This window comes from Rutilus rutilus (genome assembly GCF_951802725.1).
Source record: "Rutilus rutilus genome assembly, chromosome: 10".
In the NCBI taxonomy this organism is placed as follows: domain Eukaryota; kingdom Metazoa; phylum Chordata; class Actinopteri; order Cypriniformes; family Leuciscidae; genus Rutilus; species Rutilus rutilus.
This window is the reverse complement of record NC_140215.1, coordinates 27,998,959-28,017,561: the sequence shown is the minus strand read 5'-3', so window position 1 is coordinate 28,017,561 and position 18,603 is coordinate 27,998,959. Positions and strand designations below refer to the sequence as shown.

At 36.3% G+C, this 18,603-nt stretch overlaps 2 protein-coding genes and 1 long non-coding RNA gene across 3 annotated transcripts in view; all 3 read right to left on the bottom strand.

The window, feature by feature from the left end:
* LOC311298283 (uncharacterized protein) overlaps nt 1-12,151 on the bottom strand; it is an 89,662-nt gene extending 77,511 nt beyond the window's left edge. Inside the window, exons 1-3 of the mRNA XM_084421081.1 lie at nt 12,032-12,151; nt 11,197-11,505; nt 10,932-11,046 (exon numbers count right to left, since the gene is read on the bottom strand). Coding sequence (XP_084277207.1) covers nt 10,932-11,046; nt 11,197-11,505; nt 12,032-12,101 — 494 coding nt within the window. The 5' untranslated portion in view covers nt 12,102-12,151. The remainder of the gene's footprint in view (nt 1-10,931; nt 11,047-11,196; nt 11,506-12,031) is intronic.
* On the bottom strand, nt 5,096-5,676 carry LOC311298287. Its single transcript, XR_014628929.1, has 3 exons — nt 5,630-5,676; nt 5,474-5,518; nt 5,096-5,236 (listed from the first exon to the last, which is right to left on the bottom strand). It is a non-coding gene; the product is annotated as an uncharacterized lncRNA (long non-coding RNA).
* Nucleotides 12,152-13,962: 1,811 nt separating the features above from the next.
* Nucleotides 13,963-17,239, bottom strand: LOC311298285 (uncharacterized protein). The gene is made up of 6 exons (XM_084421084.1): nt 17,084-17,239; nt 16,403-16,711; nt 16,138-16,252; nt 15,410-15,452; nt 15,256-15,300; nt 13,963-15,017 (listed from the first exon to the last, which is right to left on the bottom strand). The coding sequence occupies exons 1-6, from the start codon at nt 17,151-17,153 to the stop codon at nt 14,997-14,999; spliced, it is 603 nt and encodes a 200-aa protein (XP_084277210.1). The 5' UTR covers nt 17,154-17,239; the 3' UTR covers nt 13,963-14,996.
* Between the last annotated feature and the right edge of the window lie 1,364 nt (nt 17,240-18,603).

The window sequence follows — 18,603 nt, the reverse complement described above, 5'->3', positions numbered from 1 at the left end:
CCCCTGCAGGAAATCCACCCTTACCATTTTAGTTACACTCGAGGTAGATTGGCCTCTCTAGCGAAATTCCTATTCGTCGGTCAGTCCGACGTGGCGTCTAACGTGACCGAAAGGGAACAATTACAACAAATGAAATCATGGAATAACCTGTTATTGTTAATGTCCATCCTATTTCTGCTGGATAACAGGTGCAGTTTCCTGTATCAGACGCTTGTATTTGATGTATTTTTAACTCTCTTGAAACGGCTGGGTTGATGTGAATCCTGTTTGAGCTGAAGTTTCTCATAGTTGTGTTACTCTCAGGGGCCTGCCTAAAAATAACAGAGCTGTTAATTTTCCATGTGAAATCGTCATCAAGTTTGGTTTTGTTGCAGTAAAGTGTAACTGTTTCCCCCACAATCACTGTTTTGTTGATGTGCTGTCGAAGTCTTTGCTCTTGATTTGATTTGGAATAATCTGATGAAAAGAGTTAATCACAATTACTAAAGTTTTACAGTAACTTCAGTGGATGGTAAAATCATCCAGTAGAAACAATGCACACATACAAAAGCTGATGAGACACATTGTTCATATGGATCTTAATCTTTTGACCTGATAAAACATTATATTTTTCAACAACTACACTAAATGGTAAGATAGTAATTTATTTATCAAACTATGTTGGACTTTATACTCATATCAGCTAGCATAATGTATCCTGTTTATCGGCTTTGAGACTAAGACATCATGAAACAAGTAAGGAGGTAAGGAGAGGAAAGAAATCTTGATCTTAAATCAGTACCTGTGTAAGTCAGGAGAATAATGACGACACAGAGATCCAGATGAAGAATCCTGGTTTGAAAATTTGCCATAACAGGACACTCAGTTTAAGGGCTGCGAAGGAGTATAAACTATCACACTGTCTGCTTAGAATCTTAAAGGCTTGTAGATGTGCTGTAGCGACTTAACTAGTAAGGGAGGAAGTGAAGACAAGAGGGCAAAAAAAGCTGAGTTTATTGAAGCTAAAGTAACATAATAATGATTAAATGATGTGGAATAAATTACATGATTTCACAATGTGCTTGAAATACTATGACAACAAAAACCTTTAATCAAACTGAATTCAGTAATCTTTAACTCTTTCCCAGCCAGGATTTATTGAAAAAATTTGGGAGCCACCGCCAGCATTTTCTTACCATACCCCCAGACTATTAGCTGAATATTTAGTATTTAGTAAACAATTTGTTTAAAAAATATTTCAGCTAGGATTTTTTTAGTGTACTTTATATAATAAGCAGAAGAGCAAAGTACTGAGTTTAGAACTCATGATACTAAACACACCTTGTAGTAAAACAGTGATGATTTAGAGTGACAGGAAAAGACAATCAGGAAATAAGTATAGCCACAGAGAGCTTGTGACAGAGAAGCACAACGATTCACCCTATAGCTGCACAATGAAGCACATGCACAAAATGCATGACACTTGAATCCTTAGAAATGAGTGACATGAGATACAATAATTCTTAAATTAATGGAAATACACAAGCATTACATGCAGGGTCGTTGCTAGAGGGGAGAAAGGTGGTGACGTTTCTAGGGGCCCCGGCTTTCCGGATACCCTTGCTAACTCTGCCATTTCAACTTAACATGGTAACTGAACACCACTTCAACCACAACTGGGAGGTTTTGCATCTCTGAAATAAAGTAAATATTTTCCATTTAGGAGTTGCTACAGACTCTCTTTTATTATTACATTTGTATCTTAAAATTCAGAATAAAACTTTGAGATTTGATTTGACATTGGAATTGATCAATTTTTTGATTTGAGAGTAAAAAAAGGCTTTAATTACCAGTTTATTATACACAGCAATTGTGTCGCTTCAGAAGACTTACATATATCAGTTTTCAAATAGCAGCACATATTTAATTCCATACCATTAATTCCAATTCCATTAACAGTTCACCCTTCATGCATTACAACATTTAGATTAAGCAATATGACACTTACAATGGAATATATTTTTGTTATTATGTCTGTATTGGGTTATTTTGTTTATCCACGTCAGGCAGATTCAAAAACAAGTGTGTTTATGTGGAAGGTAAAATATATTAAATGCTGCTCCTTTTCTTTTTGCTACGTTTCACTGTCTCTCAAGTTTTTAAAGACTCTCCTTCTTTCTTGTTGGTAATACTGCATTACTGCAGCAGCTCAATGTGGTGCCACTTTGTGTTCCCTAATACGGTTTACTCATACTGTCACTACTCGCTAGATTGGGATAACTCCTTTTTCTCCGATTCACTGAAGCTTATAGAATCACGCAGTGTAGGCTACCTGCATGAGTCAATGGTCTTGCCACGGAGTTGCATGAAACAATGGCTGAGCAGTATAGCTGCACAAACCTAAGGCATAAAAGCTTACCAGATCTCTGTCAGCCCATGAATCAATGAACAAGTGTCTGTGGGTTTTACCTGATCTCTGATTATTTTTATACATTTGTACATGTTGTAATTAGATAAAATGAATAATGGTAGTTAATAGTCTCTTATTGGCCTGTTTAGCTGAGACATTTATAGAACAAACAAAACAAACCCTGACAATTGATAAAAGAACATATGTTTGAACATATACTTGATGATCTTGCATTTGAAAGATTTTACTTTCAATAAAAAATTTGCAATAGATTTGTAAAAGGTGTTTTTGTTGCATTTACACTGTTTTGACCACTAGGGGTCACCATGGAGACGGGTGTTGGATTGTTTTGAAGCCTCGACACAATACAGCACATTTGCTTCAACTGTTTCAATGTTCCACGAAGCCTCGATCTGCCCACCACTACTATTAGCCGACTGATCGGCGCTCTGCAAGCAAGCGGATTGATGCGCTGATTCAGTGATTTCCCCTGCGGCTATCCGGTGATTTTTAAAGAGCAAATTTTGAGCAACTTTCATGCACGTTGTTGCAAATGTCGCGCCACGAGTGTAGCTTCTGATGAGCACCATGATTGCGTCGCCTGTCTGGGGAAATTTCCAGTCTCGCCACTCTCTACCCGTGGATCGCTTTCTTTTCTTTTCAGAGAGCAGCTTTTCTTCCCAGGATCGAGTCGGTACAGTATGTCGGTACAGCTCCCTCGAGCGACCTGGTCTCGTTCAGGGGATCTGAAGAGGATCTCTCCGATGACAGAATGTCATTGGCTGCTTCAGACATGGAGGATAAATTTACATAAATAAATACATAATATATAATTATTAATAAAAAAGAAACATGAATAAGTCACGTTATTTCTTTTTATTATTTTTACAAATTTTATTACATAAATAGAAATTTGAGACACAACTTCTGTGTCTCTGCTGCGCGATTGTGCATTTGTCATTTAATGTGCTGAGTAACGTAATTTTACCCACGGTGAAAAGGATTAAAGTCTGTGCCATATTAAAGTCTGTGCGACACACTTTGCATAAGGTGTGGGCATTGTCAGTATGGCTTCATTCTTTTCATTGAAGATGAAAATTTCATTTTCCCGGAGCAAAGACCCGAAGTACCGGATATTTCACTGATACTGTCTTTCCTTCAGGGGCTGCTGCAAGGGTCACACCCCGTCCACACTCAAGGTCTATGTGGTGGCCATAGCAGCATTCCCCGCTCCTGTGGCTGGCCAGTCCGTAGGCAGGAACAACCTAGAATGCAAGCACAGGTCCTATCTGTGTAGCTGGGCTTTGACCTCTACATGAGCTCAACCCACTAGAACCCTTACTTGTGGCTCCGACATACGGTCTGAGTCTCTTAGTACCGGGCGGTTAACTTACCCTACCTAGCCTTGGTGCCCTTTGGGCCCTTATTTAAGCGTCCTGGGCCAAGGCCTTAGAACGATTGTCGTTCCACAGTTATAAATTTGGTTGCCGCGATTGGACTTGGTTCCCAATTCATCTAAAAACGCAGTACGAGTGAACCATGTCCATAGGGAATGTACTCTGTTACTAACGGGAACGAGTACTGAGTAACTTGCCGTGCTGTCATGCTGCATTACTCGGCGTTCATTGCTTCAGTCAACTTGACCTGAGTTCCTATGGCAGAATGCCCGCATTATCCAGAGGGGTAGCCCTGCCCATATTGGCGGGCTTTGGTGGGCTTTCACTAGCCTGGTAATACCAAACTCTGCTACTTCGCTTTGCTTTGTAGACAGAGTCTGGCATGGCACAATTGAAAAGTGTTTTCTTTCTCGCGGGGGGGCGCTTGTCTGAAGTTTAAAACCATTGGTTACCCGTAAGCCAATCACATGACGTTTGGTTATGGCGTGTGTTATGCGCATGCTCAGCCGCATCTAACTTCCACTGTAAACACATGTATGATGCGAAAACAAAACCATCGAGCGAAATACCGGAGTAAACATGGCTGTGCGCGACTTTTGCAGATTATTTGTGAAGTAAATCTATGCATCCACGGTACAATCAGCGTCTACGTCACGGCTCTCAGCCCACCCTCTGTTCGTTGATTGGCCCGGCCGTCCGAAAGCCGGTGGAAAACTGAAAGATAAGCTGCTATCTCAGACTGACTACAGAAGCGAAATGAAATTGAGCGGAAGTAGGAAGTCTGACGTAGTCAGGCTAGGCTTTCACGCGCTTTCACGCCAAAGGTTCAGGCAGCTACGCTGCTCAGCCATTGGTTCGTGCAGTTACACTGCGTGATACTATAAGCTTCAGTAAATCAGAGAAAAAGGGGTTTTCCCAATGCGTCTAGAGACACAGTACACGTTCCTGTTATCTCAGGGAACCGAGGTTGCATTGGTAACTGAGTACATTCTCCTGTAGTAAGAGCTCCCGAAGTCTGTATCTGCACCGTCAGTCACATCAGCAATAAGTCAAATTTAATAGTGTTCACATTTGTTAAAAAATTTCTTTGCAACAAACCATCAATCAATCACCCTGTTTACCCTGTCAGATCTGTGTTCTTTTCACCTGGCAACATCCTGATTATAATGATAAATTATAGTACAGTCAAACATATCAAAGTTTAAAATTCATGTTCCTCAGAAAATGAAAAGGACATTTATATGCTTAATATTTTAAGCAAATAAGCAAATAGCATTTAAGGGACAAAAACACATGCACATACAGATCCTTTGAGACTGTACTGATTCTTGGGACATTCCTGTTCTAACACATGAAAATGACTGACAAACATCTTCCTGTATTGAGATGCATTAACTGGTGTCTTGAGCAGGAAAGATCATGTTCATGAAACTGTATGAAGACTGTAGACCTGATGAAAACAAAGAAAAAAACAAATCAAACACAAAAAACATTTCAGGTCTGCTGTGCAATTCAGAAATTACCATTTAACTGATATAAAAAATTACACTATTAACTACATGTAAATAAGTCATTTTAAACTTGTGTTTTACAATTTATGTTTTGCAGCAGTTGGGGGGCCATAAATAGATGAACCAGTGAACAGACAGGATTCAGGTGTGTAGGAGGTCAAGATTAACTGACTTACACAGGCTGTTATTGTGTGTCTGTCAACGTGAGAGATCATCTTCACCTGGGCAGATCATGCACAAATAGTAAGAAAACATACCACAAGAAGTTTAACTTCTCAAACCAGGAAAGATATAGGAGCCTAATAATAACCTGTGATGAGGTAAATACTTACATCCTCCTCATGTGATCCAGAGCTGATCTTCTGCCTCAATCTCCTGTTACAATGAAGTAGAACAGAATGTCTCTTAAAACACACTTTTCACACAAGTTTACTTCATTTGCCCAATAACAATTTAATGTGATGGAATTTAAATTTTAAAAATGGATGACGACACTGGTTTGCTATGGCTAATAAGGCAAAATAACACTTTTGAAATTCATATTTGGTAACACTTAAGAATAGTGGTCCATCATTAATAAGTAACTAAACAGGAAGTAATGCAGGACTAATGAGTAGTACTACATTAACACTTTAGCTACTACTATTAACTAATATAGAAACAAGCTTAACTAATCAGTAAGAAATATCAAATTAAGGAGATAGTTTCTTATTAGGTAATTGTTACGTACTGCTCCGAGACACGAGGGTAGAAGATCCAAATGCAGATTTATTTAAAGGGTTAAACAGAATCGTAATCAAAATCCAGGCAAAGGTCATACACAGGCAGGCAATCAAACAAACAGACAGACAAATCCAGAGGGTGAGGCAGAAACAGGAAAACCAGGACACGGGCAGAGATCAAGAACCAGGAATAACAACGACAACAAAGGAAATGCTCAGAAATGCAGTGGAATAACGTACAAGACTTCACAGGGAATGATGAGGTGAACCAGGCTTATATGGGGTGAACTAAACAATATAATGAGACACAGGTGAATGTGATAATCAGGAATGATGAGTCCGGGCAGTGAATTATGGGAATTCTAGTAGTGAGTGAATAATGATAGTCTGATGTGGAGTGCCCTCAGGTGGCTCTCAAGGGCACTCCAGCTGATGACCGTTACAGTAATCAATAATTACTTAATGAGATAAGCTTAATTAATAACTATTAACTAACTGACAAATTATAAAGAACATTATTTTGTGTCTGAGACGTAATGCTATGGAGGAAATGCTGAAGGAATGGGAGTTTATATGTGCCGCTGTGATAGATGTCGACACTGGATTGGAACACGTTATGAACAGCTGGCTATCAGCTGATTCAAACTTGGCTAACGTGGGGCATGTTCAAGTTCAAAACGGTGGGCAACATTTGGTGCGGTTTCCGGGTTGAACGTCATGTTTCCTGGAAACGGCGTGCACCGGTGTGCAACGGGGTTTGAGATACGTTTTCTCTTGTTTGGTGGGTGTGTCAGAACTGCAGTCCAATCAGCAGCAACATGTATATAAAACACGTGGTATTAAAGTGAACTCGCACAATGGATGGGTTCAAGGAAAGTAATTTACAAATGTGTTCGATGCAGCTCGGTATACACAAAAACTGAGGATATTAGAAGACATGTTTGTCTAAAGTTTTATTGTAAAAAATATAGGATATCAACATAATGATGTAGTTGTTTATATTTTTAGCTTCATTGCAAGTGTATTGGTATAGAAATAAACAATGGTAATTAAGTGCTTTTCCTAAAAATGAGAAAGAAAATACAGGGTATTAAAACAGTATATGACCTATAGATAAAGTCAGTATGTGAGGCTAAATAGATGTGTTTTAGTCTGAATTAGGTCAGATGTGTACTTCCATTTCAGTTTCCACAAATCCCTTCACTCGATTGGGATATTCTCTTTTGTTCTGGGCGGCAAGTGCAGTAACTGTAACATCGGGCATATTTTGTAGTATTAAACACATATTTATACCGACTTCACAAGGCTCCGAAAATTCTAAACAAAGAACACAAAGAATGGCCTTCTCAGCTGCCATAGTTGCAACTCTTGCGTCATCAGAACAGTGTGTTCAACGCATCACCGTTTCTGTTTAAAAAACGTTGTGCAACGTTTTGTCGGGGCTGAACGCAGCCGTGGCCTGCCTGAACTAACGTGATGCTTGATCTTTTTTACTCTGAATTTGGTCATAAAATGCATCACTAATTAATCAAGTGTTACCTAGTCGCTATGCAGGAACTACTGGTGATCTGGACCATCATTTTAAAGTGAAAAACATCTGATTACTGATTAGTTAAGCTTGTTTCCATATTAGGTAATAGTAGTAGCTGAAGTGTTAATGTAGTACTACTCATTAGTCCTGCATTACTTCCTGCATAGTAACTTATTAATGACGGACCATTATTTTAAAGTGTTACCTAATATGTTTGTAATAAAGTTTATTATGATTTTTTATAGCATGTTAAAATTGGCACTTTTTGGGGGTGAGCAAAAACTTGCAGTTTTTGTATTTGTCCCTTTAAATGCAAATGAGCTGCATCTCCCGGCCCCCTTTCACGAAGAGGGCGGAGCTTCAAAAGCTCATTCTCTGTCACATCAGCAAAAACAGGACAATCTCACACAATAAAATGTCAGAAACTGTACTAGTGGTGTTCAGTTCAAACTAGAGTCGGACCAGAGAACGTCTCGGGTTACGACTGTAAACCTTGTTCCTTAAGAAGGAAACGAGACACCGCGTCGATACGACATTTTGGGAAACGCCCTTAGCGTAACGCATCTGAAGTATGACTGAAACTAATCCAAGTTTTCCAAATGTTTCCACTAATCCAAATGTTATCACTGAACATTTATTTGACTATAGCAAAAGTAAATTTCTTCTGTTAATTTTTCATCTCTATTTTTGGTGTTTATTTTAAATTAAACAAATCTGATATTATTTTAATCTCCAATATGTTATTTAACAGTTGATATGGTTATTTAATGCTTCACTTACCAGCAGAAGACACAAGCAGGGTTTAAATCCCAGTTGTGCAGGTAAGGCATGTTGTAACACTGTGTTACAATGTGCCCCTATTAGAACTATGCTATTCTATTCTATACTTTTATGAATTCTATTGAGAAAACATGAGAAAAAGGTGAATAAAGACTGAGAGTCAATTTCAGAAATTATTAATTATTGTTATGTTTTGAACTATGTTGTATAGCTGTGTTTTCTGGTGTGTTCGTTGTCAAAACTCAAAAATGATTTTATTTTTAATTATTAAAAAATGGCATTATTTTATATGAAAAAGTTAATAATTATTTTTATTGAGAAAATATTTGAGTTTGTCTTGTATATATTTTTGATTAGATCATTTAGCATGTTAAAGGAGCTGATGTAGGAAATGTATTTCAATTAATCATAAAATGGCCCTGATATGTCACTAGACATTAGGAAATCATGTTAATTTCAAATACTTATATCACTGACAACAGTAGTCCGGCCAGGATATTGTCATTTAAAAAGTGAAGTTGCAGCCCTCAACTGATGTTGATGTTGTCATGTTGTGTTTTGGCCTGAAGCGCCACCCTCCACCTATCTACCAATCACGAAGTCAGTAGTGTTTCGGCATCCGGGTTGCCAGCTCAGCTCTAGTTACCACAGCTGCAGCTACAAACGTTCGTGCTGGATCCTGCAGCCTATCTGGCAACCTCGAGTCAGGGGGGAGGGGGAGGGGATACACCGCTCTACAGTCATTTGAAAGTGATTGCAGTACCAGTTTTGGCCACAATCTTACATACGGCTCCTTTAAGCTGTCATATGGTCATGTTACAATGTGCCCCTCACATGTTACAATGTACATGTTGTCACATTTCACTTCCATTCTTTCGGGGTATATCAAGAAAAAAGTATACACTGTATTAATTAATAACCACATAATTGTACTAGACGTGTGAAAGGAATGTGGGAAAAAATAAATACTCTGAACCCTAAGTAGATTTACACAAACTGAGAAAGTCAAAAAGCGTTAGGTTGTGCCCCAATCTCCTAGTTTAGTTTAATTACAGTTCTATAACTTAAATGTTTTCACCTTGCTTTTCCACTACAAGCCTGTTATAGCAGAGTAGACCCCTTTATGATAGCCAAAACTTTACTAATCAGTTTTATCACGTTTATTGAACATCACACAAAAGACGAACCGTCCATTTTCACTCCAGAAAATCACCGTAAGAGCTGAATACATCACAGTACAAGAAGTGCACATTAAAGTCTTATCCATAAACTTCTCTCTCTCCCTTGCATTATCATCTTCATACACAGCGAATAACACAAAAAACACTCATTACAACTAACAGTAAACAAATATATATATATAGACTTTATGCCTTTTCGGGGGGTGCTTACTGGTAAAATTGGTAAACTTTATAACCGTAAAACTACTCCTATGAGCTGTAATAAAGTGCACGCTCTCCCTTTCATTACAGTAATGAAAGGGAGAGCGTGCACTTTATTACATAGAAAAATGTCGACTGTGAGTTGGATCACGATCCCTTCAAAAATAAAACTAATCCACTCCGTCCTCAGTGGCTCGGATGATGGGAGAAAATGAAGACTCATTCACTTATACATAACAATAGAACACCGGGATTGCCTATAAGACATTGTCACTACAGCTGCTCGAGCGCAGAGAAAATGGCGGATAGTGTACAACTATGGAAACTATGGTAATGTAGGACTGTCAGTCAGCGGCCGTGGGCGGGGCCTAAACAGTATGATGTCACACTGCTCAGATAATCAAAACGGCATGTCTAATGAGACTGCTTTGGTTTAATGGAGATTTTTTTAAAAAGGAGTGCGTGGATTTCTATCATTTTAGGGTGATTGTGTTCACACACTGCCAACACATATTTATGTTATGCGGCATTTATACATTTACAATAAAAATGGTGGATACTATTAACACTGAGTGTTTGCACTGAGAGATGCAATATTCAAACAAAATGTAAATACAAGTCAAGTCAAGTCAAGTCATCTTCATTTATATAGCGCTTTTAACAATGTAGATTGTCTCAAAGCAGCTTTACAGAGATAAGCGTATAATTTAAGGTAACAGAGATTGTTTCGGCTTTACAGCAGAGTTAAGTTATTTCCATCTAAAGTTAGTTTTAATTGATTTGGTTCCGTCGCAATGATCATTTGTTATTAAATTAGGGGCCGCTAAGACGACACCATTCTCTCTACACAGACTTTAAACGCGAACCTGTGAGAAACGCTGATGGCGTTCACATGCGCATTTAGAATGGGTTCTATAGTTATGTGCGTTAGAATATACGCAGGTTTGGAATTCCCTACAAGCCAAGCCTAAACAAAATACTTGTCTTTCCTTATAAATTTTGATAAGGAATTTTATTTTATTTTATTTTTATTTTTATTACAAGTGAAGAGCTATTTGTGCTAAAGGTAAAATATATAACCAGTTGTTAGCAAATCGTAAAAAGTCAGAAAAATTAAAGAAGGAAGCAGTTCATTATTCTATAGCATGGGTAAAGCGGGAACTGCATGTCACTGTTGCTGAAGGTAAGAAATGTTGATTTAAAACTCAATGTCTCTCACCTGTGAATGCAGACGCTGATGCTGATTATCAGAAGGACTATAATAACTCCAGAACATGAGATGATGATGATGATGGTGTAGAGCGGCATTTGTTTGAGTGACGCTGGTCTGTTTTCTGACACACACAAGAGTCAAACACATGATATTGGTAAAGCAGCACTTAGATAGTCACTGGTTAAAAACTTATATTTCTTCTATAATAAATGCCCTTTATTTGTTTTTGTTTTTTAGAAAACAAATAAAATAAATAAAATCATGGAATAACCTGTTATTGTTAATGTCCATCTTATTGCTGCTGGATAACAGGTGTAGTTTCCTGCATCAGACGCTTGTATTTGATGTATTTTTAATTCTTTTGAAACGGCTGGGTTGATGTGAATCCTGTTTGAGCTGAAGTTTCTCATAGTTCTGTTATTGATCGAGTCATACATAAAAATAACAGAGCTGTTCATTCTCCATGAGAAATCTTCATCAAATGGGGTTTTGTTGCAGTAAAGTGTCACTGTTTCCCCCACAAACACTGTTTTGTTGATGTGCTGTCGAAGACTTAGCTCTTGATTTGATTTGGAATAATCTGATGAAAAGACAGAAAATTAAACAACTACTAAGGCTTATGATGTATTTGAAAAACGCATCCCTGGATGGTAAACTTGTGAAAAGAATTTCACTGTCATCATGCAGTAGAAAAAAAAAAAAAAGGGCCAAAACTCATGAGACACACAACACTGTTCATATGGTAGACTGTTTGTACTGTACTGTATTTGATTTGATTAGATTTTTCTAAACTGTTTTAAGTATTCTTATTTCTTTTTATTATTTTAATTTCTTCTATGTAAAGCACTTTGAATTGCCATTGTGTATGAAATGTGCTATATAAATAAACTTGCCTTGCCTTAATCTTTAAAATCTGATTAAAAAACACACATTAGGATACAACTTTTTTCAACAACACCACTAAATTGTAAAATGTTCAATAATAATATTATTTATTCATCAAACTATGTTGGGCTTTATACCATCATGGAAAGGCTATCCATCCTATTTATCGGTTTTGAGAAGTAAGTAAGAAGAGGAAATAAATCCTGATCTTAAATCAGTACCTGTGTAAGTCAGGAGAATAATGATGACACAGAGATCCAGATGAAGAATCCTGGTTTGAAAATTTGCCATAACAGGACACTCAGTTTAAGGGCTGTGAAGGAGTGTAAACTATCTCGCAGTCCGCTCAGAATCTTGAATGCTTGTAGACGTGCTAGAGACTGAACTTGTAAAGGAAGAAGTGAAGATAGAGGGCAATGACTGACATACTTAATTATTAAGAATAGTTTTATAATAACATTTTTTTATTAAACATGTAAATCCAAACACAAGCCACCTAAATGCAATGCTCACATATACAGTAATCATATAATGGCAACAATATAATCGGATTAGTTTTGTGCTCTTGTCTTCAGTGACCAGTGAAACCACAGAGCTCATTTTCCACAGCAGAACCGTCACATCCTGTCACTGTCTACCGTGTTTACTTGTCTTATTAAACAGCTCACGCTTGTTCATGTTTGACTTTGTCTTTACTTAAACACTAAAAAAATATTCTTCTTTACAATATATATTTTTCTCTGGCTCTGCTCTATATTACTCTTGAAACGTATTGCTCTTCTATTTACCGCAAAAAGCGAAAAAAGTTGAGACGAAGTTTATGCAATGGCCACTTGTCTGAATAGTTGCCAGAGAGCCATGATAAAGAAGCAAATGAAAACCCTTTATTTTGTGAATATTTTATGTTACTAAGCTCTGTTTAGTCTGTTTAATCAAAACTTTTCAACTTAATTGTGAGCATGTTACTGATGTGACATAAGTTTAATCACTACATCTTTATTGTTTGGTTTGCTGTCAGTTTATGAAGTAACATTATTCAAAATGAACAAGCATAATTTTTTCAACATTGGGAAATCCAAATATTTAACCAATACAAAAAATTAATTACGTGTCTTTAAATTAATTCTGATAGAATATTGAATAAGGTTAGATAAACTCCTGTTGTTTTATAGATAAATATAAATGTCTGTGTAGCCATGTAGCCCATTTTGCCTTAATTTAAGAAAAGAATAAGAAGTAGAGTCTTGTGGCTAAAATATTGCGGTATGTAAATGTATAACATTAACTTGTTTTCTAAAGTGCAGCAGTCATGTTTCTCTATAACAGTAAAGCAGGAAGCATGTTTGTGTGGTCGGAATAACTAACCACACACAAAGCTGATGCTTAAAATGTTTCTCATGACCAAGAACACTTCACATTCATAACAAATAAACAAAAACAGCACACAGTCTGAGGCTCTTCAAACTTTAATCCAATCAATAAGATAATAAAATAATTGATACTACAATCGATGGTTCACATTGCCATATATTTCTTTAGCAAGTAGCTGTGTATGTAGCATGTTGTGCACATTAGTACAGTCCGATGGGTTTTGTAAAGCCATAATGACCAGCTGACTGTACATACTTCTTTACATATTTTGACTAACACCATTTTTTGAAGGTTACACTGACTCATGAGGTGAAGAGAAAGGAATAATGTCTTTGTTCAGATGTTATCTCCATATCCAACAGACCAGCATAACACAATGAGAGACCAAGTATAAAGGACATTTTCATCATTTTCATCAACTGAAAAATCAGTATGGATAACTAATTTCCTCATGAATAATGTGTAACAGATGACAAATTTACACCTGAGGCTAAAAGCTAAGCAAAATTATTATGAACCACTAATAAATACCACTTCCCACATCAACCACAAAGGGGAGGTGTTGCATCTCTCTCTCTCTTTTTTTTTTTTACAGACTACAATAAACATAAGTGTCTGCATGAAGATATGAGATAATCAATCAAGTGTTCTGCTGTTGACTAGTTTCATTATAAAGTCAGGAAAGAAGGACCATTCACCTTAAAACACTGAACAACTTTTAGGCCAGGCATTTTTCTCCACTACTATGATAGTTTTATATTATATATTTTTTTTATTTCTTGCCACATTTGTCTTTAACTTGCACACTGGGGGTTTACAGAAATGTCATTTTTTAGCTTTAAATGGCACTGCTGTCAGGTTTCTGCTTGAATTCATGGACTCTTAGTTTTAATGTAAGATTGCCATCTTTGTTTTTGTTAAAGTTAAACATCTGATATTAAGATCTACCTCTCCCTGCTCTATCTTCCTTTACCCGCACATAACAGAATACTGGACCAAGAGAAGATAAACAAATCTGCCAGCAATTTGCTTCCTCCTCCTCACCCAAGGACCACACCAGTGAGTGTGAAGCATCTTTAGTAAGTGTGCAGAAACAGAAAAACAGCCTTCATGACATTTACTGTATAAGACTGATCAGCTGTGTAGGACATCTGGCTTTCGCTTCTGGCAGGATTCTCTTTGATGGGACGTAAACTGTCTTACATTGACAGACAGGAAAGTTTTCACTTGTCCTTTTACAGAGACTGTGACTTAAGTCTAATTACAAACAAAGTCCAATTAACATTTTTAAAAATGTATGCTGAATAAGACTTTCCTGGTGGGAAATAGCAGGACAGACCACGTGAAATTTCAGTGACTCAAGATGGCATGACATGGATACATACATATTCATTAGAAATTAACAACTTTTTTTCCATTCACACACCATCTATTACTGTGTGATTCTGTAAGCTTCAGTAAATCGGAGAAAAAGGAGTTTTCCCAATGCGTCTAGTGACACAGTACTCTTTCCTGTTATCTCAGGGAACCGAGGTTCTTTTCACCTGGCAACATCCTGATTATAATGGTAAATTATAGTATAGTCAAACATATCAAAGTTTCAAATTCATGTTCCTCTGAAAATGAAAAGGACATTTATATGCTTAATATTTTAAGCAAATAAGCAAATAGCATTTAAGGGACAAAAACACATGCACATACAGATCCTTTGAGACTGTACTGATTCTTGGGACATTCCTGTTCTAACACATGAAAATGACTGACAAACATCTTCCTGTATTGAGATGCATAAACTGGTGTCTTGAGCAGGAAAGATCATGTATGAAGACTGTAGACCTGATGAAAACAAAGAGAAAAACAAATCAAACACAAAAAACATTTCAGGTCTGCTGTGCAATTCAGAAATTATCATATAATTGATAATAAAAATGTAGACTATTACCTACTTGTTAGTAAGTAATTTTAAACTTGTGTTTTACAATTTATGTTTTGCAGCAGTTGGGAGGCCATAAATAGATGAACCAGTGAACAGACAGGATTGAGGTGTGTAGGAGGTCAAGATTAACTGACTTACACAGGCTGTTATTGTGTGTCTGTCAACGTGAGAGATCATCTTCACCTGGGCAGATCATGCACAAATAGTAAGAAAACATACCACAAGAAGTTTAACTTCTCAAACCAGGAAAGATAGGAGCCTAATAATAACCTGTGATGTGATAAATACTTACATCCTCCTCATGTGATCCAGAGCTGATCTTCTGCCTCAATTTCCTGTTACAATGAAGTAGCATTTGGAGAACAACAGAATGAATCTTAAAACAAACTTTTCCCACAATTTTACTTCATTTGCCCAGTAACAATTTAATGTGATGGAATTTACATTTTAAAAATGGATGTTTTGCTAAGGCTAATTTAGCTAGCATTTTATAAATACTAAATATACACAAAATATTTCACAAAATAACACTTTTGAAATTAATATTTTTGTCATAAAGTTTATTATTTTAAAATTGAATGTTTGGGTCCGGACAAGAGTTAAATAATCAATATCTAAAAGAATAGGCCCCACATCAATAAACATATATCAGGTGGTATTTATGCATTTACAAAGGGTAAAAATAGATACTATTAACATTGAGTGTTTGCACTGAAATATTGTTAATAAGAAGTGCAAATACTGATAGATTCTATATTCAAACAAAATGTAAATACAAGTGAAGAGCTAGTAAAGGTAAAGTTAATGAAAATAACTTTTGCCGATAAAGCTGGCTATTTCTACTCATTTTAAATAGACACTGCCTACAAATAAACATTTGAAAAGTAGCAAATCATGTAATAAGTCGGACAAAATTAAAGAAGGAAGCAGTTCATAATTCTATAGCATGGGTAAAGCGGGAACTGCATGTCACTGTTGCTGAAGGTAAGAAATGTTGATTAAAAACTCAATGTCTCTCACCTGTGAATGCAGACGCTGATGCTGATTATCAGAAAGACTATAATAACTCCAGAACATGAGATGATGATGATGATGGTGTAGAGCGGCATTTGTTTGAGAGACGCTGGTCTGTTTTCTGACACACAAGAGTCAAACACACATGATATTGGTAAAGCAGCACTTAGATAGTCACTGGTTAAAAACTTATATTTCTTCTATTATAAATGCCCTTTATTTGATTTTGTTTTTTAGAAAACAAATAAAATAAATAAAATCATGGAATAACCTGTTATTGTTAATGTCCATCTTATTGCTGCTGGAAGACAGGTGTAGTTTCCTGCATCAGACGCTTGTATTTGATGTATTTTTAATTCTTTTGAAACGGCTGGGTTGATGTGAATCCTGTTTGAGTTGAAGTTTCTCATAGTTATGTTATTGGTCGAGTCATAACTAAAAATAAGAGAGCTGTTCATTCTCCATGAGAAATCTTCATCAAATGGGGTTTTGTTGCAGTAAAGTGTCACTGTTTCCCCCACAAACACTGTTTTGTTGATGTGCTGCCGAATGCTTCGCTCTTGATTTGATTTGCAATAATCTGATGAAAGACAGAAAATTAAACAACTACTAAGGCTTATGATGTATTTGAAAAACGCATCCCTGGGTGATAAACTTGTGAAAAGAATTTCACTGTCATCATGCAGTAGAAAAAAAAAAAAAAGGGCAAAAACTCATGATACACACAACACTGTTCATATTGTGCTTAATCTTTAAAACCTGATTAAAAAACACACAATGTGATACAACTTTTTTCAACAATTTCACTAAATTGTAAAATGTTAAATAATAATATTATTTAGTCATCAAACTATGTTGGGCTTTATACCATCATGGAAAGGCTATACATCCTATTTATCGGTTTTGAGAAGTAAGTAAGAAGAGGAAATAAATCTTGATCTTAAATCAGTACCTGTGTAAGTCAGGAGAATAATGATGACACAGAGATCCAGATGAAGAATCCTGGTTTGAAAATTTGCCATAACAGGACACTCAGTTTAAAGGCTGTGAAGGAGTGTAAACTATCTCGCAGTCCGCTCAGAATCTTGAAGGCTTAGTTCCTAGTTCAGTTTCTAGTTCGTGCTAGAAACTGAACTTGTAAAGGAAGAAGTGAAGATAGAGGGCAATGACTGACATACTTAATTATTAAGAATAGTTTTAGAATTAGAAAATGTTATTAAACATGTAAATCCAAACACAGGTCACCTAAATGCAATGCTCACATATACAGTAATCATATAATGGCAACAATATAATCGGATTAGTTTTGTGCTCTTGTCTTCAGTGACCAGTGAAACCACAGAGCTCATTTTCCACAGCAGAACCGTCACATCCTGTCACTGTCTACCGTGTTTACTTGTCTTATTAAACAGCTCACGCTTGTTCATGTTCTACTTTGTCTTTACTTAAACACTAAAAAAATTATTCTTCTTAACAATATATATTTTTCTCTGGCTCTGCTCTATGTTACTCTTGAAACGTATTGCTCTTCTTTTTACCGCAAAAAGCGAAAAAAGTTGAGACGAAGTTTATGCAATGGCCACTTGTCTGAATAGTTGCCAGAGAGCCATGATAATTGTAGAAGCAAATGAAAACCCTTTATTTTGTGAATATTTTATGTTACTAAGCTCTGTTTAGTCTGTTTAATCAAAACTTTTCAACTTAATTGTGAGCATGTTACTGATGTGACATAAGTTTAATCACTACATCTTTATTGTTTGGTTTGCTGTCAGTTTATTAAGTAACATTATTCAAAATGAACAAGCACAATTTTTTCAACATTGGGAAATCCAAATATTTAACCAATACAAAAAATTAATTACGTGTCTTTAAATTAATTCTGATATTGAATAAGGTTAGATAAACTCCTGTTGTTTTATAGATAAATATAAATGTCTGTGCCATGTAGCCCATTTTGCCTTAATTTAAGAAAAGAATAAGAAGTAGAGTCTTGTGGCTAAAATATTGCGGTATGTAAATGTATAACATTAACTTGTTTTCTAAAGTGCAGCAGTCATGTTTCTCTATAACAGTAAAGCAGGAAGCATGTTTGTGTGGTCGGAATAACTAACCACACACAAAGCTGATGCTTAAAATGTTTCTCATGACCAAGAACACTTCACATTCATAACAAATAAACAAAAACAGCACACAGTCTGAGGCTCTTCAAACTTTAATCCAATCAATAAGATAATAAAATAATTGATACTACAATCGATGGTTCACATTGCCATATATTTCTTTAGCAAGTAGCTGTGTATGTAGCATGTTGTGCACATTAGTACAGTCCGATGGGTTTTGTAAAGCCATAATGACCAGCTGACTGTACATACTTATTTACATATTTTGACTAACACCATTTTTTGGAGGTTACACTGACTCATGAGGTGAAGAGAAAGGAATAATGTATTTATTCAGATGTTATCCACAACC

What these genes read in the sequence shown, in the direction of transcription:
- LOC311298285 (XM_084421084.1), bottom strand. Translation starts at nt 17,153, where the DNA reads ATGGCAAATTTTCAAACCAGGATTCTTCATCTGGATCTCTGTGTCATC. An exon ending in ATGGACATTAACAATAACAG is followed by an intron (nt 16,253 to 16,402) that starts GTTATTCCATGA and finishes CTTGTGTGTCAG; the next exon opens with AAAACAGACCAGCGTCTCTC. An exon ending in CTGGATCACATGAGGAGGAT is followed by an intron (nt 15,301 to 15,409) that starts GTAAGTATTTAT and finishes TGATCTGCCCAG; the next exon opens with GTGAAGATGATCTCTCACGT.